This window comes from Tamandua tetradactyla, chromosome 16 (genome assembly GCF_023851605.1).
Source record: "Tamandua tetradactyla isolate mTamTet1 chromosome 16, mTamTet1.pri, whole genome shotgun sequence".
NCBI classification, from domain to species: domain Eukaryota; kingdom Metazoa; phylum Chordata; class Mammalia; order Pilosa; family Myrmecophagidae; genus Tamandua; species Tamandua tetradactyla.
Window position 1 is genome coordinate 75,898,019 of NC_135342.1, and position 24,398 is coordinate 75,922,416.

General features: G+C 51.3%; 1 protein-coding gene and 1 pseudogene across 2 annotated transcripts in view; both read right to left on the bottom strand.

The window, feature by feature from the left end:
• The window catches only part of LOC143659804 (polycystin-1-like protein 2), a 97,524-nt gene that overhangs the window by 34,620 nt on the left and 38,506 nt on the right, over positions 1 to 24,398 (bottom strand). For both annotated transcript variants that reach the window (XM_077133106.1, XM_077133105.1), the window contains exons 15-26: positions 22,405 to 22,550; positions 21,319 to 21,513; positions 18,697 to 18,828; positions 17,012 to 17,200; positions 15,939 to 16,057; positions 14,843 to 14,969; positions 14,088 to 14,219; positions 10,017 to 10,239; positions 9,424 to 9,617; positions 4,989 to 5,219; positions 3,331 to 3,432; positions 966 to 1,144 (exon numbers count right to left, since the gene is read on the bottom strand). In XM_077133106.1, the coding sequence (XP_076989221.1) occupies positions 966 to 1,144; positions 3,331 to 3,432; positions 4,989 to 5,219; positions 9,424 to 9,617; positions 10,017 to 10,239; positions 14,088 to 14,219; positions 14,843 to 14,969; positions 15,939 to 16,057; positions 17,012 to 17,200; positions 18,697 to 18,828; positions 21,319 to 21,513; positions 22,405 to 22,550 (1,969 nt within the window). The remainder of the gene's footprint in view (positions 1 to 965; positions 1,145 to 3,330; positions 3,433 to 4,988; positions 5,220 to 9,423; positions 9,618 to 10,016; positions 10,240 to 14,087; positions 14,220 to 14,842; positions 14,970 to 15,938; positions 16,058 to 17,011; positions 17,201 to 18,696; positions 18,829 to 21,318; positions 21,514 to 22,404; positions 22,551 to 24,398) is intronic.
• LOC143660003 (large ribosomal subunit protein uL30 pseudogene) lies at positions 11,475 to 12,238 on the bottom strand (annotated as a pseudogene).

The following is a 24,398-nucleotide window of genomic DNA, read 5'->3' on the forward strand; positions in this document are numbered from 1 at the left end:
AGTGAAATACTGATTCGTGCTACTCATGGATGAACCTTGAAAACCTGATGCTGAATGAAAGAAACCAGACACCAAAGGTCACATGTTATATAATTCTATGTGTAAGGAATGTCCAGAAGAGGCAAATCCATACAGACAAAAAGTGGTGTCCTGGTTGCCAGGTACTATGGGAGCGGGGCAGGGAGTGGGGTGGGGAGTGACTGCTAATAGGTGTGGGATTTCTTTTTGGGGAGATGAAAATATTCTAAAATTAGACTGTGGTGGTCACCATTGCACAATACTGAGAATATAATAAAATCACACTGAACTGTACACTCTAAATGGGTGACTTGTATAATGGGTGAATTATATCTCAAAAAGCAGTTATGTAAAAAATACACATTCCCAGGTGTGCCCAGACCCAACAAGTGGGCATGCCGTTAGTGGGGCCCAGGAATCTGCTTTGCTAGAGCTGCCCAGGTGGTGCCGCTGGGTGGTCCGGCCAGCGCCCAAGGCGGAAGTGGGTGGAGCCCGCTGGAGGGCAAGGCCCCTCCCTTCCCTGAGCTCCTGTTCTCCTGACCTGTAGAGCCAGGACAGCAACAGGAACTGCCCCATTTGATCCTCAGGAGGCTCAAATGAGAAAATGACCGAAGGGCACACCCGGTGCTCAGGGCAGCGGCCTCCTCTCCCACCGGAGAGTCGCCTCTCCCCTTCCACAGCTGCGGAAGCCGGCGGCTAAATGAGAGGTCGTGGGTGGGGCCAGCGCTGGACCCAGGGCTGCGACTTCTGGTCCCTCTCGCTACTGACCCAGGCGGTGTGGGCCGGGGTCCAGGTGGTTACAGATAACCTCGGGCTCCTCGCTTGGGAAATGGGGGTCGGTTCTGTGTGTCCTGCAGTTTGTGAGGATTAGCCAGAACCCAATGTAAAGAGCCTGTCCCTGAGCCCCGCCTTCAGTAGGCCTTCTCGGTTGGCCCGCCATGACTCACCAGGATGGCCGGTCCCCTGAGTTGTCATGCCACAACCGGAGGCTCTGCAGGTCCCCCAGGGGGAAAAGGGTGGAAAGCAAGAAGACATCCACTCCTCCTCGCTCAAAAACCGGGGTTTCAGGGTCTGACAGGTGATGGGGCTCACTCTCTCCGTCCAGGCCGTACAGGGTGGCAGTCACCTGAAATCCAGAGACCAGGAAGGGCTAATTCCACCTGGTGGCTGAGCTCCGCTGGCCCCCACTTCTGATGAAGGATGGTCCTTTCACCCTGCCCTCTCCTCCCATCTCAGGCCTGAGTTAGTTTTCAGTGGCATGAAGATTTGGGGTAACACTACTTGCAGTCAGGTCTTCAAGAGAAGTTAAACTCATAAAATGCTTCCTGGTGATTGTTTCAAATGCTCTGTATATTTATTTGTGAGCCTTGTAGGGCAGGGACTGTGCTTCTCCACTCACCCCCACACCCCTGCCAACAAATACATTCCCAGTGCTTCTCAGGTGGCCCAGTGCTGGAAGAGGAACAAGTGCCAGCTACCTTAAAAACTCCCAGGCCCCTATCCAGACCTAGCAAGTAAGAACACTGAGGCTCGGGCTGGGAATCTCTCTATTTTTTTTTAAGAGCTCCAGGTGATGAGTGAATCCCCAGTGAAAAAGATAACTACAGCAGAGGTCACCTGTGCCTACCTATATCCCTCAGCCTCACCATTACCTCACCATTACCTGCACCAACTCCTAATGGCACATCCATGTATCTTTGCTTGAGGACTGTCTTTGGTGGCTAGAGCAGCAGGTCAGACGTGCAGGAGAACTAATGCCCTCTGCAAGCCGTCCTCAATCAGTGACGATGGGAGATGGTGGATAGATGCTCTGGCTCTCTCATCCCTCAGGTGGGAGGGCTTGGGGGCACATGCTCCTCACTTTCCTGGAATTTCCCAGTGGGATTGGGCTCCAGTTGCCCACAGGGGTTGATAATGCCTCTATTGACTGCTTTGCTTTCCCTATCTCTTTCTCACCCCTTTTTGGTTTATTCTGAGATCCCCTCTCAAATAAACTTCTTGCACTTGAATCTTTGTTTCTGACTCTGCTTCTACAGACTCTTGCCAACCTTGGCACTGTCGATGTGTTGGGTAGGGAATTCTGTTGCGGGATCTGTCCTGTGCACTGCAGGACGTTCAGCAGTATACTGGACTGCTGCCCTTTAGATGCCTGTAGTACCCTCCACCCTGTTGGAATAACCAAAAATCTCTCCAGTACTGCCGAGATCACGTGCCAGTTCAGAACATACCATGTTCTAGGGGAATCCAATCTAAGATAATATCGAAGCAAAATGTGAATGCAACCATTCACAGAGAGAAATGGCCTGTGGATCACAGGTTTTCCAGTTCTTTTCTATTGAGGTCAAGTCCTCAGTGTCAAGAGGAAGTGTGATGGGTTGTTCATTAGATGGGTGAAAGTGATTCCTACATTTGTTTCCATGGTTACTGAGCACCTAATCTGTGTCAGGTGCCTGTCCTAGCTGCAGAAGGCAGTAAAGTCAACAGACAAATGTCCTGTCCTTGAGTATCTTAATGACAGTTTTGAAGACAATAGAGCTTTCTCCAGGATGTTATACGCAGGTCCAGTAGTTCTCAAACTGTGTTCCTTAGAACCCTCAGTTTCAGTAAAGGAAACCTGGAGGCTAAGGCGGGGGACGAGATGTTCTCATGAGTGATATGGCACAGGCTGGACTTACTAAGGATGCCGAGATGTTACAGAGACAATTTGCGGAATGCTCCACAGCCAAACTCTCAAGGGTTTTGGAGAATCCATACACATTGAAATAATTTCTTCAATATCTCTAAATCAGCCTGCTTCAGGTCAGATGGCCCAGGCTGCCCTCTTGGTTAGATGCCAGCTAACCAATTTACCTCTCCAAAAATGGGCAACATTTTACCTCTTCCCCTCTTCCTCTCCTCCCTTTTAAAGCCTGTTTTCACTTTTTGTTTTTTGTTTTTATTATTTGTGTGTGTGTATGTGTTTTTCACTTTCATTCGCTGATAACAGTATGCTGTCCACTCTCTTTGCCATGTGAGCAAATTTGTGAGTCTGAGATATTCTTTGGAAAGGATAAGGGAGGTGGCCAAGGGTAGAGCATCAAACCCCAATGTTCTCTTAGCCCACTCCTCCTTTATCTTTTAATATATTAGGACTTAAGATAGTATTTTGTTTGACAAAAAGATTCTTTCCTCTAAAAAACAAAAACCAAAAGAGTAGGGAAAAAAACACCCAAAATACAAAAATGCACTGGGCTAAAGTAAAAGCAGGGCCTGGGGAGAGCTTCCCTGGGGGGGATGTGCTGATGAACCAATAGGCCCCAAAGCTCCAGGTACCTTTGAGGAGGTGGCTGCCCCCCGCCGGTGTCCAGTGTAGACCGTCACCAGGTAGTGGTATTGGGCAAAGGGGTCATTGTCCTCCAGCACGGTGACCTTCACCTGGAAAGAAGGGCAGCATTGGGTGGGTCTGCTCAGTGGGTTCATCCACCACCCAGCAACCAGGTGTGAGCTGGCACTCATGCCACAGTGAGAGAAAGCAAAATTCTGCATGCACTGTTTATTCACTCCAACAAGGGAGAATGGCTCTTTCTGAAAGCAGGGTTTCAAGTAAAAATAGCTGTAAAATTAAAAAGTACAAAATGCATTCTTTATAAAACATGGCCCAACGTAGTTAAACTGAAAATGAGATTGGGTATTAAGTTGAGGATATTCAGTGTTCGAGCCAGTGAACCACAGGAGCTCTGTTCCCATATAATTTCGCCCAACACTGGTAACGAGATTCTGCTGCTGAGGGCATTTAGAAGGAACAAAACATTGAGACGGTTTCGCGAGAAAAGTTCCCAGGCTGCAGTGGACTCCGCGATGTGGCTGCTGCGCCTCCCGCCATGTGGCCCCATCTGCGGGGGGCGGTGCTGGTTGCCAGCCTTGGGGGAGGACGGGCCCGTTAGGGATGGATGCAAAGGGCGCCTCCGTCAGGTCACGCTCCCTCATCCATGGCCAGCAGGTGATGATGCAGGTGATCGAGACCTTGGATCTTGGCCAGCGCTCGCCCGGGGTCAGCTGAGCCGTCCTGGGCTGCACTGTGGCTCAAGGCCTCCCTGCCCGGCCTGCTTCCCTTCTGGTCTCACAGGGGTCAGCTTCAGTGATACCCAGCCCTGCTGGGCACCCTGCACGCTCTCCGTCCCAGAGCCGCCTGCCTCAGGAGCCAAACTGCAGCGGAGGCACTTCGAGTATTAACGTTTAACCCTTTAGGTGAGTCCAAGACTGCCATATAAACACTGAAGCTCTTACCTGTTAGTCTTTTACCATGTCACCATCCTGAGGTGGGGGGGCTGTGGGTGGGGCAGGCGGGAAAGGGAGGGTTTTTTCCGAGCCTCGCAGCAGCGCACCCTGCTACCCATTGATTTGTTCATTGAGGTGCCACTCAGAAATGTTTATCCAATGCCTGCTCGGTGCCAGACGTGGTGCATATATTGGGAATAATCATAGGGACTTCGTTTTTGCAAACAATGTGTTGTACACGTTGTCACTGTTTGAGCTCATCTTCTATCCCCAGACCTGTCTCATTGTCAAACAGATCTGGGTTTGGACTGGGGCTCTCGGTCGGTGGCTCTGGGCCAGCCACTTGCCCTCTCTGATTCTTGCCTCTTCCCTAAGACCATGAAGGCACCTTTCACATCGGGCAGCTGCAAGCATTAAATGGGGCATGCCGAGCCCCAAGTGGCTCCTTGGCAGATGGGCAGGATCATACACTTCCTCATGATTTGGTCTGTGGCCACCTACAACCGTTCTCATTTTGCAGACCGAGAGGCTGAGGGACGGCCAGCCTGAGCCGCCCCAGCCATCATGGCCCGATGGGCAGCTGGCCTCTCGGCTCCCACCTGGGCTCCATCACCCGGCGCCCTGGACGCAGACTGCCCACAGCGTCTGCCCTGGGGCCCCTGGACGTGCACCCGTCCCCACTCCTCCCTCCCGCTTCTGGGGACCGGCCTCACCTTGGCGCGGTCCTGAGCATCCTTTCTCCTCGCCCAGATCACCCCCAGCACGTAGACCACGCAGAGGCAGCCCACGGCGGTCACCACCACGGGGTTGTCCTCGAAGGTGGCAAAGAGCGTGGCGGCCTGGCGGACGTCGATGGCATTGGGCATCACCAGGAACGTGCTTCCAAAGAAGGTCAGGTGGTTGCAGCGGCAGTGGGTCTGGGAGGGGCTGGTCCGTGGCCCCACCTGCAACCCCCAGAGAGGCCCTGGGTGAAAACGCCCACTCGGGGAGCGCAGCCCTAGCTGGGCCTCTGGGAGGAGAAGGGTGCCCACCTGGAGGGATGGATGCTGTTCTGGGGTGTGGGCTGGGGAGACTGCCGAGAGGGTAGCCTCACGCTTCCCCCCCCGCCCCGGGCCTTTTTTAAAATTAGAAATTAATTTAGAAGTGCAGAGAACATTTATAACAAACATATTTTTACCCAGTATTCTCAAAGAGCAGCTGTGTACGTTTTTCTCAATCTGCTTTTTGAGAAATAGTGCAAGTAAAGTTAAAGTTTCCCGCCCTCCATAAGCAGCCATTGGCATAAATTTGGAGTGTATCCTTCTGGTACATTCTGCCACCTGATATTCATTTGAGAAATGTTCACTGCGTTCTAATTTCATGCGCAGTGGCGAGGAACTGGGAGGAGCCGGGGTGACCAAATTATTGCAGATTGCCCCGGAATTTTCTGCTTTTAAAACTGCAAGTCCTGCATCCTGGGGACCCTCCTCAGTTCCGGGCAACCTGGGAACAAACAGACAGGGTCTGGGGAAACCAAAGACAAACATTTACATCCGAAGCTGGTGTCTCAACCCCAGGAAGATGTTGCCTAAACTTCCCCACCCTTAGATCCAGATGACAGATCTCCTCCCCGGGCTCCTGCTTTGAAGGGACCCCACTCTGAGCCTCCCTGAGCTGCACCTCTGCCCCCTCTGCACAGGGTGAGGAGTCACCTGGCCTAGAGGATGTGCCTCCCCGAGTGAGTCTTTACACTGTGCCCTAGATGCCTCACCCTAACTCCAGTGCGGGGACCCCTTTTCTAGACTGTGATTAGAGTACCTAGAACCTCAGAATTCCCTGCTTCCAGAGCCTGCACAGACCTGTTCCTCAGCTTCCTCCTCCCAAGCCAGACGGTGCCACTGGTGTGCCCACTCCTGCGCCCGCAGGTGGCAAGAGGTGGCTATGGAGATGCGTGGCTGGAGTGTGGGCATGGGGGCTGGGTATGCGAGATCACTTGTGGCGTGGGACAATGAACGGGTTAGGGGACAGGAGTGGGTCAGGGCAGGGGCCTCCTGTGCACTGAAGCTCCAGGCTCTGGAAGGTTCCAGGAAGCCCTTACCTAAACCCCACAGCGTGCTTGCCACCCCACACCCCACCCCAGTGCCACTTGGTGGCCAAGGAAGATACAACCCTACAATTCAGCAGCACCTTTTCATTCCAGGGTTCACCACGAGGTGTGTGGGGGGGGGGGGGGCGGGGGGTGCAGGTAGAAGAGACAGGCATCCAGGAAGCTCTTTTCTGTTCAAGCACCTAGTAAAGGAGAACCTTCCACAGACCAAAACATACCCCAACAGTAACATTTGTCTCTCTTCCCTAACAAGCCACCCAACAAAGGGCTGACCCCAACACGTGGCTTGGTGCCTACTACCTATTTATATAGTTCACGTGGGTCTCCTTTCTGAGTTTCACTGTTTTTCTCACTGTTTCCCAATCTTTGTCAATATCTGGCATGCAGCTGCAGAACTTACTGGAATACCCCGTCACACCCAGAAGGGGTGGGGTTGGCTTCAGAGAAGAAACCCTAACAGAGGTCAGTGACAAGACCGTCTTAGGTGCTGGGAACTTGAGCTCTAACATCTTTGCCCTCCTGGGTTCACACATTTTTGGCATGTTCACACATCAGAATTAACCAGTGGCTCCCCTCACAACAGTGCCTGTACTTTTAGTACCTTTGACAAGATATATGGATGAGAACGTGAGTCCTCAGGCTCCTTTGATAATTTCACCCCTCGCCCTGATAAGGGTTTATAGTCCATAGATTTGGGACTTTCTTGAGCTCTGAGATGATGATAGTGGCAGTCTTCCTCCCAAACTTGATGATCCCACACAATTATTTATGACTCCTCAACAATCTCTATGTAGCTCTATCTCTGGCTCTGCCTCTGTTTCCATCTCCTTCTCTCCCTCTCACTCCCTCTCTCTCTCTCTATCATCTGTCTACCTACCACCTATTATCTATCCATGTTATCTATCATAGGATGAAGTCCCCAGCCTTGGTCTAATCATGGCTTTTGGTTCATGACACTCTCATGGGTGGTCTCTGCATATCCCTTTTTATGAAAGTACACGTTAGTAGTGTCAAGTTTTAATAACATAATAAGCACCTAAGGACCCACCAGTGTACTCCAAAGCTAGAAACTTCCCTATACCTTACATTTAGCAATATGGTTCTACCCCCGCCATCCCTACGCCTCCCCCCACCCAACGACCATCCTGAATCCCATGTTCATCACTGCCTTCTTTCCACTCTATACACACGTCTGTCTTCTATCCACACAAAGGGTGTGTTTAAAATAACAACCACTTTCATCAGTGGAGTTTTTACTGTAACATGCCAAGTGCTTTAAGGTCTTAATCTTACCCTAGTTCTAAGTGATAACTGTCCCTTATCCCTGCTTTTGGGTGCAAAAGCTCAGAGAAGTGGTGTGACTTGTCCAAGGTCTCCCAGATAGTAACTGATGAATTGGGATTAATCCCATGTCTGTCTGATGGCAAACACCAAGCCATTGACCCCTACACCATCCCACCTCTTTCTGGCCCTCAGAGGGAGCTGCAGAGGGCATTCTGTGTGAGCAACGTGGGAATTAGCTGCTGGGTGTGAGGAGCTCTAGAACGTCACCCCACACCCAGGGGCTCCTTCACAACGTGCCAGGGCTTGCGCTATGAGTAGGTTCCTTGTTGTCTCTTTGGCACCTCAGTGGGCTCCTGTCTCTTCCTGGTGCTTTGGGGAAGGCCCAATGGCCAGCAGCCGGAGGCCAGCACTGGGGCTGACCAGGAACCCAGGCTGCAGCAGAAAAAACACAGATGGAGTTCAGCTCGGAGACTCTGCCGAGGTGGCTTCTTACGGAACTTTTGACTGTTGTCATTTTACATCAATAGGTGTTGTGTGATTCTTGCCTGGTCCTCTGCTAGATCGAAGGCTCGCTTTTGTTCTCACCATTATATCCCTACCACTGGCACACGGTGAACATTTACTGAATGAAGGAAAGAACATAGTTCTAGCCAGTAGGGGGCACAGGTGTGTAAACAGATCAATTTCAGCCTAGAGGTGGAGGCTGCCGTCCTTGAGAAGGGTAGGAAATTCTGGGAAAGGCCAACAGAGGGAACCCTGAGATGTCTGGGAGTCTCCCCAAGAAGACTTGGAGTGGAAGATTAAAGAGTGGATAGGAGTTTTCCAGGCAGGGGTGAGAAGGGCATTCGGGGGAGAGGACGGCACATGCAAAGGCATGGAGGGGGGAGGGGGACAGCGATGACCCTGGAGATGTATCCAAGGCCTCAAAGCCAGCATCTACTTCTAGGACACTGTCACAGACCTGGGCTCCTGGCGGCAGAGCTGAGACGGTGACTTGACTGCAACTACAGTTACTTGAAATTGATTGCAATTAACAAAACCATTCGCCACCCAGCAAGATTGGGCCGAGAGCTGGAGAAGCTGTGACACATTTTGCTAAGGCTTGTGCTCTGGAGACCTACAGACCTGGGTTCCGGTCCCAGCTCCTCCACTTATAAGTTCTGGGATTTGAGGCAGGTGATTTGAGCTTTCTGAGCCTTTGTTTTACTGCCTATAAAATGGGAATACCAACCATCTTAGAAATCATTGTGAAGACTTGATGAAACAATGGAATTAAAGCAGGGAGTGCCATACCTGCATATAATAAACAGCTCCGCTGAGGGTTCATTTCCTGAGAAGTGACACGATGGCCTTCCTTGGCCATCCTCAGGGCTTCCTGAGTCAGCCTTGCCTCTGCTCACCAACAGTGGAGAACAAAGCAGCACTGTTCCTACCCTCACCCGGCTCATGGGGCACTGAGGAGACAGACACTAATTAAATGGTCTCACGAGTACATGTGAAATCACCACTCCTTTGGGTGCTATGGAGGAGGGATGTATGTGCTCTGAGGATTTACTGGCAAAGTCTGGTGTAGTGAGAGCGACACTTCAGGCAAGACCCGAAGGGGGAACCATGGAGGCCATGGCGGGGCGGGGGTGGGGGCAGTCCAGGTCCAGGAAGCAGCATATGCAAAGGCCCTGGGGTGGGGTATGAGATGGTATACCAGGGGCGGACACTACACGAGCTGGGCACGTCCAAGCAATCCTGCCCTGCCTGCCTCTTCAGTTCCCTCACCTTACCTGGCACCCAGAGTTGTCCCAAGTCCCCTGGATCTCATCCCAGAACACGCAATGGGACAAGAAGGTGGTGATGCCAACTGTGAGGTCCACGCTGGTGGCCAGCTCCAGGTCAGACTCAGGGACCACAGTCAAATAATAGATGCCCTCGCCAAACCCCAGGTCCTCCAGGCTCAGGATCCACGTGGGCAGCTCATCTGCAGGAAAGGGGGCTCCAGGTCAGCCTGAAGCCGCATGAAGATGGGGCTAAGAGGATGGGGGAGGGGGACCGAGGAGTCCCTGCAGGGAAGGAGACCCTGATGGTCTCCACCAAATTGAGGAGTCCCCCCTCCCCCTGAGACCAGGAGCAGTCTCTTCCAGGTGAGGGTTCAGAGCATGGGCTGGCAGGTCAGACAGATGATGGTTCAAATCCCAGCTCTGCCCCTTACTGGCTGTGTGACTTGGGCCAGTTACTTGATCGCTCTGTTCTTATCTGGAAAGTGGCAATTTCAATAGTCCCTACCCCAGGTGGATCACGTGAGGTCAGTTCTGCAAGTGCTTCTGACTCTCAGGTTTTGACCTGGTAGCACCCCAAGAAGCAGCAGGAACGAGACTACCTGGAGCAGCCGTTGGTGGAAGGTGAGTTTGGGCATCGTAGCTGGTCTCATTAGGGTGGTAGCCATAGCCCAGGCTGAGGGTGAGTGGGATGCCAGGTCTCCAGTGCAGCTGTATTCCCAGAGCCGCCTCCCCTGAGGTCAGGTTCACCCGCAGAGCCTCAGGACGGCTCAGGTTCAGCACGGTTGGCTCGCCGAGTCCTTCCGAAAGCCGGGGCAGCAGGATCTGGTACAGAAACGATCAAGTCAAGGCTGTGCAGATGCCAGTGGGTGTCAGGGCTGGTCACCGATTGAGGGTGAACGCCTGGGGAACTGAAATCCAGTCTGTGATTCGCTCATTATATTAGTTCCTATTGCCACTGTAACAAATGACCACAAGCCTGGTGGCTGAAAAAAGCCCCATTCCTTCTTCTGCAGCTCTGGAGGCCAGAGGTCCCACATTGATCTCACTGGGCTGGAGTCAGGGTGTCGGCAGGGCTGGTTCCTTCCTGAGGCCCCAGGGGAGCATCTGCTCCCTTGCCTTTTCCAGCTTCTGGAGCTGCCCACACTCCTGGGCTTGTGACCCCTTCCTTACACCACTCCCACCTCTTGCTTCCCCATCACAGCTTCTTCCCTGTAGTCAAAAATCTCACAGCCCCCCCTCTTGGACCTTTCTGATGCCACTGGACCCACTGGATAATCCAGGACCATCTCCCCATCTCAGGATCTTTAACTCAGTCACATCTGCAGAGTCCCTTTGTCATGTGGGCAGCATATTCCCAGGAATCCGAGGGCAGGATGTGGCCATCCCAGGCAGCTGCCACTCAGCTGACCACACCCACCAAGCCACGCACCGTGGCTCGGGGCTGCATCCCAGCCGACCTCGGCCCCCTGTTTCTCATCTGCACCAGGGGCTGCGTGAACTAGTGATGGAAGCACCAAGCAAGGACGTGCAAGCTGGCAGCACAGGCCTTGGAGGCAGAGAGCCTTCTGTTTGAATCCAGACTCTGCCCCTGGTTAGCTGTGTGACCTTGACCTTGAGACAACTAATGTACCACTTTGAGCCTTGGTATCTTCATCATCAGTAGAGTTTAGAGACTTTAATACTGGAGAGTATTAAAGGTGAAGTTGCATCCAAAATACTTAAAGTGCCAAGTACAAAATCACACCCAACAATGAGCAGCTGCTGTTTCTCCTGCTGTTGTCTGTTCACGCAGCTCTCCACAGCTGACACTCTAAATTCCCCCCTTCTTCCCCCTTTTTGGCGATTTCTTATTTTATTCTATACAGGTGTAATTCACACAACATAAATCCAAACATTCTAAAGTGAACAATGCAGTGGCATTTAATACATTTAGTACATTCACAATTTTGTCTTGGCACCACCTCCATCTACCCATTCAGCTTTTTTTTTTTTTTCAATTTGAAAGCAGTCATTGTTCATTCATAGACCAGATTACAGAAATAATCGTAGTAAACACTTCAGTTCATCCTTCTAATAAGCCTATCGATCTGGTCTTCCCTGTTGCCAGCACCTCCCCCTTGTACAAAATGGGTGGTCTTTTTCTTCAATTCGACCTCTGGGAGAAGATAATTTAAAGGGCCACAGGAAGTTGTTGGCTTCTTTGAAGCATTTTCCAACAGCATAAATCTCGTGAGTCAGGTCCTCCATGCCGATGACGCCGTATTTACCAAGAGATTGTGCGAGCAAAGAGTTATCTGTCAAGGCAACCCACTTCTTATCGATGTTGCCGTAACCACACTTACAGATCCATCCTCCACCGACATCAGGTTTGGGGAGCCCCGTGCAGTATGCGGTTCCACAGTTCTCAAGGAACTGAGGCCTTCCTTGTTGAGCTCGACAAAGGTGCCATTAAAGATTTGGACAAGGCAAAGAAGCTGCAACACTTCTCGGACCTTTGGGCTCACACCATTGATACCTGTGCATCTGATGACAAATGTCAATTTGGGTTCTGCAGGTACACAGAAGTTGCCAGCTTTTCTTGCCATTCTAGCCATTCAAATCTCAGTCCTGGACATCTGCTTGTTTTCCTTGTGATAGTGCTTAGCTTTTTTATAAATAAGCTTCCTCCTTGCCTTTCGAAGCATCTTCTGGGCAAGCTTCTTGCTTCTTTCTCAAGAGCTTGATCTTGAGTTTGGCAAAACGCCTTCACTTTTTCTGGCATAGCCAGAACCTTCTTCTTCTCTTTGACACCCTCCGTGATTCCAGCCAGAAAAGAGGTCATTCTCTTTTTAAGCGTATTGGTGATGCCTGCTGTGTGCTGCCCCCTTATTGCTGGTGGCCTCCCATGGTAGACATGGAAACGTGCCCTCCTGTGCCCCTCCAGGAAGCACTTGCTGCCCACGAACAGGGAGTGAGGTCAGCAGACAGGTCCAGCTGCCAGCTTCTCCAGGGTCTGCCAGCTGCAGAGACCCACCTCGCCCAAGTCACACCCTTTCTGGGACACACACTCCCTTCCAGTGGGGTCACACCCCACCCTGGAGTCTGTACCCAGTGATGGAGCAAGGGTGCAGGGAGAAAGTCCAGGAGCTGCTGGGGGAATCCTGATGGACAAGCCTTGCTCCAAAGTTCCCTCTGGGTTGGCTGAGGCTTTGTCAGGCCTGCACTGAGTCTGATGTCTCCTTCTGCCCAAGCAATACCAACAGATATTGCCCTTCAGGAAACATCTTGAACCCCAAACTCTCGGTCAGAGGCTGCTTCCAGAGAACCCAGCCTGTGACAGCTTCTTTTTAGTGACCCTGGGCAGATATCTTCTGCCAGATGAATTGTATGCTCACTGAAAGGCAGTTGTGTTTAATCCCAAACCTGTTTATGCCCCTTGTACTTGCTACAATTAGAATTAGTTCAAATAGGACATAAAGTGACAAAATCGGAGTGTGAACAGAAAGAATTGTTTGCATAAAAAACTTAAGTTGAATAAATTAAATGCTTTGAGAAGACTCAATAAAGATGAGCTACTAAAAATTGTTAGTCACTGATGAGAAAACTATATGGAAGATTAGGGAAAAAATGATTAAAATCTTGAAGGAATCTGAACTCAGATTGCATCATTAGTATGCTTAAGTTTTTGCTTAGCTTGTATGTTAGTCTGAAAGCTGCTGGAATGCAGTGTACCAGAACTGGGGCGGCTTTCATAAAGGGGAATTTAATAAATTACAAGTTTACAGTTCTAAGGACGTGAAAGTGTCCAAATTAAGGCACCAACAAGAGGTTACCTTCATTCAAGTAAGACCAATGCATCAGGAACCCCTCTGTCAGCTGGGAAGTCACGTGGCTGGCATCTGCGAGTCCCTTATTCCTGGGCTCCATTGCTTTCAGACTCTATTTCTGTGGCGTCTCCTCCCTTGGCTTCTCCGGGACTGGCCTTCATCTCTTGGCTTCCCTTGGCTCTCGCCAGGTTCTGGCTACAGCTGGGCTCCAGGCATCCGTGTGTCTGTTCTCCATGTGCCCACATCTGTGTCAGTTCTGCTGTGAAGTTTCTCTGGGCTCCAAGGCTTCCACCATTTCTGACTCTCTCAAAAATGTTTCCTCTTTTAAAGGATTCCAGTAAATGAATCAAGACCTACCTGGAATGGTGGAGTCACATCTCCCTCTAATCAGAGGTCACACCCGCAATTGGGCATACTGCATCTCATAGAGATGATCTAATCAAAAGTTTCCAACCTACAGCATTGAATCAGAATTAAAAGAAACGGCTGCTTCCACAACATTGGATCAGGTTTAGAACATGGCTTTTCTGGGGGTACATCATATTTTCAAACAAGCACAACTTGGAAGAAAAGCTAATGGAAATTGTAGAAGATGCATTTTGGAGTGGTTTACTCAAAGAAAATGAGTAAAATTCCAGTTAATGGATTTATAGAAAACTTCTTTGTATTATACCCAAAGAGTGGTAAATGAAAGTACATATATCGTTTTAGTTAAATACATGTTTAAGGTTAATACTAAGGGCCCTGTTTTATGGTTCCCCTCCATGCATTTCTTTTCATAACCATGTAAATCGTTGGTCCCAACCAGGTTAAAGCAGAAGACAGAAGCGCCACCCGCCTTCCAACAGCACCCCCAACTTCTACCTCGATATTCTCTTGCAGATTCTTCACAGGCAGGGACCGTCCACTAGGGCTGGTCAGACAGAGGCCACCGACAGTTCCACTGACATTGAAACGGCCACGGTCCGGGAAGGGGCTGTTCGGGAAGCTCATGATCTGCAACCAAGAGCAAGGAGTGTTGGCCCAGGCGCCTGCAGGACTGGAAGCTGAGCAGGGTCCTTCTGTGAGTGAGACGGTGTCCCTGGATAGGACAGAGGCGCGTGCCCTGCCGTGTGGGGCGGCTGAGGCCACCACCTGCCTCTGCTGCTGGTTTTCCTGGCCCATCCCTGCACTTCTGGTCTGTGGCTTCAGCAGTCTTGGAGCAGAGAACCCAAGTCACACGTGCTCTGGCTGAGCAATTACTAGAATGCAGAACGGTTTAAGCCTTTCTTCCTGGAGGAGTCAATACATCTCCGAAAGAAAGATGCTTCTCACTTTCATTAGGGCTCGGGGGGCAGACAGTCAGAGGCGCCCTCATTTGGGGGTAGAAAAGAACACAGGATCTTTTCTAGTTGTGGAACTAAGCCTGAAGGGCTTTCTTTCCAATAACTATTTAAACTAAGGCTGCTGGAGAAATATTGCAACACAGTGAAAGAGAACACGGATTTGGGAGCCAGAATCCCAGCTCATCTGTAAAATGGGCACAATGATCCCATGTAGTGGACAGGACTACACACGTGAGCAAATGCGTGCAAAAACGCTTGGCTGACCTTTCCTGAGGAGGTGGCCGGTACCATTACCCTTATGTCCACAGGCTCCTGGGCGTCTGCCAGAGGGATGAGCGAGGAGGCTGCCGGCAGAGTGAAGGCCGCAGAGCTGGCAGAGGCCAGGTGCATGGAGGGGCTCAGCCAGGTCCGTGGCTGCATCCTGGCCACAAGGTGAAAGCAGAGGTGCCAGGAGAGAGAGGAGAAAGAGGCAGTTAGAGGGAAAGCCCCATGTTCCCTGCCCTGCAGGGAACCTTTGACGTTACCAGAGTGGGCTGCCCTGTTTACATCCCTTTAGATAGCTCTGCCAGTTCACAGCAGGAGGGTCAGAAAAGGCCCCTGTCCTGAGCTGTAGGCTCTGTGGAGACAGGGCTCCAGTCTGCTTTGTTTGCTTCGGCACCCCCAGTGCCTAGAACAGCACCTGGCACATAACAGGAGGCCAGTAATAAACGGGCTTTGAAGCAGGTCTCTCCCTCCTGCCTGTCTTGGCCCCTGAGTTCCTGGGCTCCCAGCACCACCTTTTTTCTGGCTTTTGGCCTTGCCCCGTGGTTGAGATTGGATGCGGCGTTGGGAAACGGCCCCTGGACCGAGAAGGGCAGTCCTGGCAAGAGGAGCTGAGGGATGGTGCTGGGTGCAGGGGTCTGACGCCACTGCCTATGGTGCCTGCAGCTTTGCCCAGCCCCTGCCTGCCAGCTGGAGGAACGGAGGGCCGAGGACATCCCCGCGTCCTGGGCCAGTGCTCAGTGACAGAGAGCCTCCCGGACCGGTTCTACCCTGAATCCCCGCAGCCCCGTGGACCAATGGGCTGGACCAGACACACCTGCGCCAGGGTTCCAGGTGGGGCGGCCCCCATCCTGCAGCCCCCTGGCCTGCACAGCTCCAACATGTCCCATCTCTGGGGACTCCGGTGGTCCCGACCCTAGGCCAGCACCCGATGCCTCCCTTCCTGAGCTGAACAAATACACAGCCCAGGGTCCTTCCTGAAGCAAAAAGCCCTTCCCAGCTCCAGGCCCCCTCCCTGCTCCAAGGCTGCTCTCCTGGGCTCTGCCTTCCCCCGGGTCTTGGGGCACAGCTGTGAAATGAGCAAGGTCGAGGAACAAGGTGTCATGGGGCCCACAGAGCAGCCGGTCACCTGTTTGTGTACACGGAGACAGAGCGGGTGACCAGTGAGGCCGGAAGGGCCCCGGGCAGCCTCCCCAGCAGCAGGACAGTCTGCACGTGTTCTACAACCGCGAGCAGCCGCGGCACCGTCTGGGAAAGGAAGCAGGGAAATATCAGGGCAGACCCATCAGCCTTCGGTGGCTGTCACCAGACCAGTGCAGGACCCTCAGTGGGGACTAGGAGGGCAGAGAAAGCACAGGGGACATGGAGCACTGCGGACTGAGTGCCCCGCTTTGTCCATACTGAGAAGAGCAACACATGAAGATTCCAGACACAGGACTCATGGGAGCCCAGTTCACCCTCAGGGCAGCCCTGCAAGGCAGGTCCTTTTGCTGTCCCGGGCTGGCAGATGAGAACGACACGGCACAGGCAGGGGAAGGGACTGCACAGGCCCCAGGTGGGCAAAAGGGGAGCTGGAAGATTCACACCAGAGCCCGAGCCCTGGGAGCCTCCGCACGGCTCATTAGCCCTGCCCGCCCCCGCGGCCCAGCTCCTACCCAGGGCACCTGGAAGGCCAGAGGCAGGGACCCCGCGCAGACCCCCTGGGAAGGTGGGCCCCGCTAACATTAGCTGGCCTGAGAACCGGGAAGGCTGGATGTTGGCACAGAGCTCCTGTTGGAGCAAACTGTGCATGTGCGTGTGTGTGCGAAGGTGTTTGAGTGTGTCTGGTTGTGTGTGGGGGGTGTAGTTCAGCTCTTCCTGGAATAGAGACAGTGACTTTTGCAAGGGGTCTGTGAGGTGGCTCCAGCGTGTGGCCTCTCTGAGATGGTGCAGCCCCAAGGCCTGAGCAGCGAGGCTCAGAGCAATCGTGTATCTGCCCGAGTTACGCAGCTCGGAAGTGATCCGAACTTGGGGTGCCTCCTCCAGAACCGGCGCTTGGTCCCCTACACCGCACTGCTTCCTTGAAGCTCTGGTCTCCGGATCTTTCATCCAGCAACCTAGGAAAGACTTTGACCTCTGGAGCCGCAGATGGGGAGAGTGACTCAGCTAGGAGTGCTCGTGTGAGCTGGACCTGCGGCCAGTGAGGCCCACGCTGGGCCCCGCACCCACCTGGCTCCCGTGGGCCTCTGCCGGCTCTTCTGCTTTGTGGCTCAGGGAAGCTTCCAGCACACTGCCCACCGCCTGGAACAGGTCCCTAGTGGCCGCCTGGCGCTGCTGGTCATCAGGATGGGCCTTGGCACTTGCTGCCAACAGGGTCTCACTCGCATGCAGGAGGGCGTGGCTGGCCTCCCGCTGGGTTTCCCCAAAGGAGAAGGAAAAGCCACATGAGCTCCTGTCCTGGGTAGAACATCCCCCCACCATTTGAGGGGTGAAGGGCTGCAGCAGAGGGGAGCAGTGGGCTGGACTGTGCAGAGCCCTCCCCTCAGCTCCCTGTACTGCTGAGTTGAGGCCAAAGCCTGCGTCCCTATGCGGCTCTACGTTCCTGCAGGGGAGAAGCCCAGGGGGAGCGGAGGAATGGATGGATAGATGGATGGACACAGCATTTTTTCCAATTTTATAATTATACATATATTTGTTCAATGCCTGGCTCTCCCAGCGGTCTCAAGGTCTGAAAGTATCTGTGTGACTTGCAGCTGACTCCCCAGTGACGTGCACGGTCATTGCCTGCCACCTCCTCGTCATTCAGAAAGCACAGCTGAATGAATGAATGAATGAATGAATGCCTATGCAAATGAGAAGAAGGATGGAGGGACAGAGGTCTCTGCACAGACGTGTATACGTGCGTGCACGCGGAATACATGGATAAGCAAATGGAGGTAAGTGGGAAACATCCTACAGGCGGTGCTTCTGCCCCTAAAGTAGCAGCCGGACCCTCTGGCTTCAGCTGGGGGTGGGACGGGGAACAAGGGGAGCCCAGGCCCTGCTCACACCACTATTATTTCCATAAGCAGATGAGGACAAACCCTGCTCAGCTCTCCTTGCCTCTCCCCCCGCTCCCACTCTCAGCCCGTGGAGAAGGGAGAGCCAGCCTCGTCCAGATCCCGGACCCTGCAGGGACCCACAGGAGAGGACGGCATGGCTGGCCTCCCATGAGAGGCCAAGTTCACAGCCAGGACTTTCTGCGCGTAGGTGAGGGACTCTCCTGGAGCTGCTACGACTTCCACCCTCTTGTTTCCATGGGTCCTGCATGGGTGTCGCCAGACCCCAGGACCGCAGGCCTCGCCTGGGCGAGGTGACCTGTCTGCCCATATGCCGGGAACAACTTGAGGAACAACTGAGCCTTATTAACCTTTGGGTGGCCAAGTGTGTGTACAGATGCTGCCGCTGACCCACCTGTGCCCCCACTTTGGTGAACGCCAGCACCTGCCTTTCTATGCCTGGGGGCTTCTCTGACCCCCAGCACCCACTGTGCCCATCCACGTGGCAGGCTGGAAGTGTCAGGGAATGGGTGCGGGGCTCACTGATGGATGGGGCTGCTGTACAGATGCCCCAGCTCCCCTGCTCCTCTTGATGGAAACTCCCCAGCAGGACTGAGCCCCCCAGGTAATGGGCTGGCTCCACCAGCCTCACATCCCACCCACGCCCTGTGTTTCTGCCCCCATGGGCTCCTGCTCTCAAATCCCTGCCCCAGGGTCTTGGGGAACCCCCATGAAGACACCATGTTCCTAGGGTTAAAGCACAAATCACAAGTTTGTGGCAAGGGGTGGCCCCGGCCTTGCTGGGGTGAGTTTCCCCCCTCCATGGGGGCACATGCCCCAGGGCCAGCTCAGTGGGTGGGACCAGCTCACCTGGGCTGAGGGTGTGAGCTCCTCGCTGTGGCGAGTCACCTCTCTCAGCGCCTCGGCCAGCCCCTGCACCCCTTGCATCTCCTCCAGGGCGGTGGTAACCGCAGACAGAGACCCCAGCACCCACTCTCTGACCTGGGCACAGGGGAAGGAGGTGGGGAGAGGAAATGTAATTCCAGAGGCTTGATGGAGTTGTTTCAGAAAGCTGTGGGGTTGGATCAAGGGACCAGGACCATCTGGGTTTTCCAAAGCCCTGTAGACCTTCGTTTGCCTCAGGATGTGTGGGAGACAGAGTGGTGACCTCCAAAGACCTCCGCATCCCCCAGAGCCTGTAGAATGTGCCCTTGCCTGGCAGAGGGCCTTCGCAGATGGGGTTAGGTTGCATGGGCAGATTATCTTAGACTATCTGGGTGTACCCTAAGTGGAGTCACAAGGTCCTTAGAAGTGGGGGGTAGGAGGGACAGGGCCAGAGAAGGAAATGGAGGACAGAAGCAGAGGTTGGAGAGTGAGAAAGCTGGTTTTGAAAATGGAGGAAGGGGCCATGAGCCAAGGAATGTGGGCGGCATCTAGAATCTGGACAAGGCAAAGAAAGGGAGAGTCCCTTAGAGCCTCTGGAGGAAGCAGGTCCTGACGGCACCTTGACTTCAGCTCAGTGACACCCATTTTGGATTTTTGACTGCCAGAATTATAAAAAAATTAATTTACATTGTCTCAAGCCACTTGGTTTGTGGGTATTTGTTATAGCAGCAAAGGGAAGCTAATATAGGATGCCTGAAGCTTTCTCCAATGCCTCAAATCCAATCTGTAAAATGCAGCATTACTCAAAAAACTTTTGTCCCAGGGGAGCAGCAGTGACTAGAATGGCATGAAATCCAGAAGTTGCATTGTTTTGTTGGCCCTGGGAGGATGGGAGATCTTGATGGAGACTTGGGGTCCTGCGTGCCTTTGGAGGGCTCCCCAACTACCCCTGCTCGGGCCAGACCTGCAGCCTCTGGGCATATGATTCCTAAGCCACAGAGTAAAAATGGCAGGGGTGGGGTGGGGGGCTGGCTTCGGCAGTGGCAGAGAAACGTTACGAATATCATTTCAACACTCGCTGCCTGATAGAACTTTCCAGATTGATGGAAAACGTTCTATGCCCACAAGGTCCAATACAGAAGCCGCTAGCCATGGGTGGCCACTGAGCACTTGAAAAGTGGCAAGTGCGACGGAGGAACTGAATTATTCATTTTAGTTCTAATCTTAAGTGGCTGTAGGTGGCTAGGGGTGAGCGGTTTTGGCCAGCAGGGCACAGGTGAGCAGGCACAGGGCTCCCCGTGGCCCTCCAGCCGCAGCTCCCTCGATCTTCTAAGGCAACTGCAGAGCTGGGGAGCGTCTGCCCGTTGCTCAGCGTGGCCCTCGCTTCCAGCCACGAGAGAAGCAGGAGGAGACTCTTCTCTGAGTGTTCTGGAAGGGAGACGAAGGTAATGGAGTAATCTGGTGTCCACCTCTGGGCCCCTTCTTTGCCCTGCCCCGGGGGCTGCTGATGGGAGGTGCGACTGTGTGCGTGCGTGTGTGTGATTTCCCATATATGTGAGTTTATGTGATTGTGTATGTGAGTGTGTAAGGGTTGGAAGTGTGCAAGTGTATGTAAGTGTGTGGGTCTATATTAGGGGGTTGACATGGAGGAAAGGTCTGGGGCGGGAGGGCTCGGAGTGTGGGAGGTGGGGAGGGAAGAGCCGCACCTGGGTTGTGGACGGGGCATGCGACTACAATTTTCTCCCCTGTTTCCTCATCTGCAGCATGGGGAACTCACCTTAATGGGGAGTTGTAATGGGGATTACACATACAAGAAGCCCTAATTCAAGGCCTGGCAGCCCCCAGCAGGTGCTCAATACATGTTAGTGATCCTATTGGAAATGCTGACAACGGCCAATGCTTTTTTATATGAAGTGCTATCTGTGCCCTGCAAGTCCCAGGTACTTTCAAGCAAACCCTTCAGAGCCGTTCTTCTTTCCTGTATGCCCAGTAGGTGCGTGTGGGACAGTGTGTGCACACACACAAGCACACTCCAAAGTGGAATGGAAATAATCCATATATTCTTCAGTAGTGACTTCTATTAGGCTGAAACATATGAAATGGTCATTTTTGTGGTTCAGGACCAGTTGAACATCAGCAATTCTATATGGTGCAAACTATACTACCACCAAATGTATTATTATCCCCCATCTTCTAGATGAGGAAACTGAGGCTCACAGAGGTTGTCACCACGTGTGGCAATACAGGTGGTAAATAACAGAACCAGGATTCCATTTAAGGTCCAACCCCAAATCATGAACCCTGCCATCTAGGCCCAGTCACTTTTCTGCTCTGGGCCTCAGTTTCCCCACCTTTAAACTGAAGGGGCAGCCCTAGAAGTATGTCACTCCATGAAAGTGCATGGAGAAAGCAGATAATTGACAAGGCAAGCATTTTCTCTGCTTCCTGGCACTCTCCAAATGGACCAGGAGAGGGAGGTGATGTCAGCTGCTTGGGAGGTACCCCAAACTTCTCCACCCATGGATGAACCATGTTCCCACCCCAGATGGCTGCTTGCAGGCTCTGGAGACCCAGTGGAAAGGTATAATAAGAGCTCATCTTGTGAACCTTCTTCCTGGTGTCCATTCTCAGCAGCTGCCTGGAGCCCTCCCCCTGGTGCTCCTGATTGAGCATGGAGGACAGGGACTTGGCCAGCTGGATGATATGCTCAGGACCATGCTCGCCTTCCAGAGCAGCAGTGATTTTCTCTGACACTGAAGACTGGAATGCCACATCCTCAACATGCACATCTCCAAGACCCACCTAATGGGAAAAGCAGAAATGAGCTCAGTGCAGGGGAAGACCTCAACTCTCTTGTTTTTGTCCAAGAACCTGGCGCCTAAAGTCATGGGATCTTCATGTGGAAAACCAGAGCAGGCATGGAAGACTTTGTGCCTGGCATGGGGGCTCTTGGGCCCCTCCTGAGGGGACTGGACCCACTGATAGCTACCAAAATCTACCCTTGGACAAGGCAACACTTCTCCCCTCCCACTGCCCTCTTGATCATGCTCTCAATTCCTGCTGACTGCACTTGAATTCTCATGCTTGAAATCTCCCGACAATTTTATTCAGGCTTTTGCTTTGCGACCTTCTTGGCTGATCTTGGTTCCCAGGGTTCCTTCCTCAGGACTCTGTAAGGGCATTGGACTAACTCATCCTTGGGCCCCTCTGCCCCTCATGTTTCCCAACTTAGCCCCCACAGTATGTCCCAGGACCCAATCCCTATTCTGCCACTAAGTCATAAGATCCACAAAGATGGAGACCATGTCTGTTTTTTCCCATGGCCCCAAGTCCTGGCTCTGTCTACATTTGCTGCAAGAATGAATGAACGAATGAATCAGTGACCCAGCTGGCCATACCCTTGGCTGCCTTCAATCAGCCACCCTCTTGGTGAGGGCAGACCTGACAATAATTTTTCTCAGTAAAGAAGCAATCGCTGGGGGTCAGCTAGGACCTCATGGGTATGACGTTTCCATTTGAAGCAATGGAAAAGTTTTGGTAAAGGATAGTGGTGAAGGTAGCACAACATTGTGACTGTAATTATCACTATGAAATTGTATACTCAAAAGAAGTGAAAATGGGAAACTGCTGTGTTTTAGATATGTTTCACAATAAAAATTTTAAAAAGAAGCAATGGCCACTGCTTCCACCCACCTTCACCTCTGCATGGGTCTGCTGTCTGCCTCCTGCGTGATTGGTGACGGATATGATCACTGTCTGTATAAAGTCATTGCTTTCATTTCCAAGGGGTAGATACACTGATGGGAGGGCTGGTTCAGGGCCACAATGCAGGCAGGAACCTGGAAAAATGGGAAGTGAGATACTGGGGGCATCTCCAATCCCAGGAAGACAGCAAACCTGCCAAGGTAGGGCCAGATGACAGGAACCCCAAGACCATCTCCCAGGAAGGGGCAGTAAGCACTCAGGGGTCCATATATGTAGGGAGAAGACAGCTCATTATCCTCACTAAGTCATGCTGGGACTTTGGAATAATTTTACTAAAATCTATTTAAAGTTGCAGAAAAAAATATACTGTGTATAGTTTTTGGTTTTTTTTTTTTTTTTTAATTCAAGGTGGTAAACCAAATTGCAAAAACATACCTTAAGTCTAGCCTAAAACATACTCAGGCTTATGGCCACAAGCAAAAGAATGAAGGTGGATCCCTACCTCATGCCAAATACAAAAACCAACTCAAAATGGATCAAAGACCTAAATATAAGAACCAGAACTATCAGACTCCAAGAAGAAAACATAGGGAAGAGCTCCAGGACTTTGTTGGAGGCAGCAGTTTCTTAGACTTTACACCCAAAGCACAAGCAACAAAAGAAAAAATAGATAAATGTGATATCCTAAAAATTAAAAACTTTTGTACCTCAAGAGACTTTATCATGAAAGTAAAGCAACAATTACACAATGGGAGAAAATATTTGGAAACCACATGTCCGATAAGGATTTTTTTTTTAAAGAACCACCAAAAATGGATATCTTAGCTTAACCATAGGCATATTTTAAAAAATATCTAAGTAATCATCATAAAGCCTGTTTGTTCAATATGCTTCATAAGCCAATTTAAAATTAAAGCAAGGAACTGTGTGATTGTGAAAACCTTGTGTCTGATGCTCCTTTTATCTATGGTATGGAGAGATGAGTGAAAATATGGATAAGAAATAAACAAATAATAGGGGGAACAAAGGTTAAAATAGGGTAGATTGAAATACTAGCGGTCATTGAGAGGTGGGATAAGGGGTGAGGCATGTATGAGGTTTTTTCTTTTTTCTTTTTTATTTCCTTTGCTAGAGAGGTGCAAATATTCAAAAAAATGATCATGGTGATGAATACGCAACTATGTGATGATACTGTAAGCCACTGATTGTAACCATATCAAGAATGTTTGTATTTTTTTATTGTTCATAATAAAAATATTAAAAAATTAAACAAGGAAGGAAAAAATCTATAAATACATTTATCAGAGTTACATGAATGCTAAACTGATAGGAATTTAATACACAGTATATATAAAGAATCCTACAATTCAAACAACAAAAAGATAAACAACCCAATTTAAAAATGTACAAAAGACTTGAATAGGCATTTCTCCAAAGAAGATATACAAATGGCCAAAAAGGACATGAAAAGATGTTCAATATCATTAGCTATTGGGAAAATGCAAATCAAAATCAAATGAGGGGTGGTGTGATGGTGGCTCAATGGCAGAGTTCTCACCTGCCATGCAGGAGACCCGGGTTTGATTCCCGGTGCCTACCCATGAAAAAAAAAAAAAAAAAATGAGGCACCATTTCACACCCACTCTAATGGCTACAACTCAAAAAATGGGAGATCACAAGGGTTGGAGAGGATGTGGAGAAATAGGAACATTCATTCATTCGTTATTGATGGGAATGTAAGATGGTGCATTCACTGTAGGAGACAATTTGGTGGTTCCTCAGGAAGTTGAGTATAGAATTACCACATAACCTAGCAATCTCACTTCTATATACCCCAAATAACTGAAAGCAGAGGCTCAAAACAGATATTTTCACGCTGATGTTCATAGTGGCATTATTCACAATCATCAAAAGATGGAAGCAACTCAAGTGTCCATCAACCAAGGAATGTATAAACAAACTGTAATATATATCATATTGGA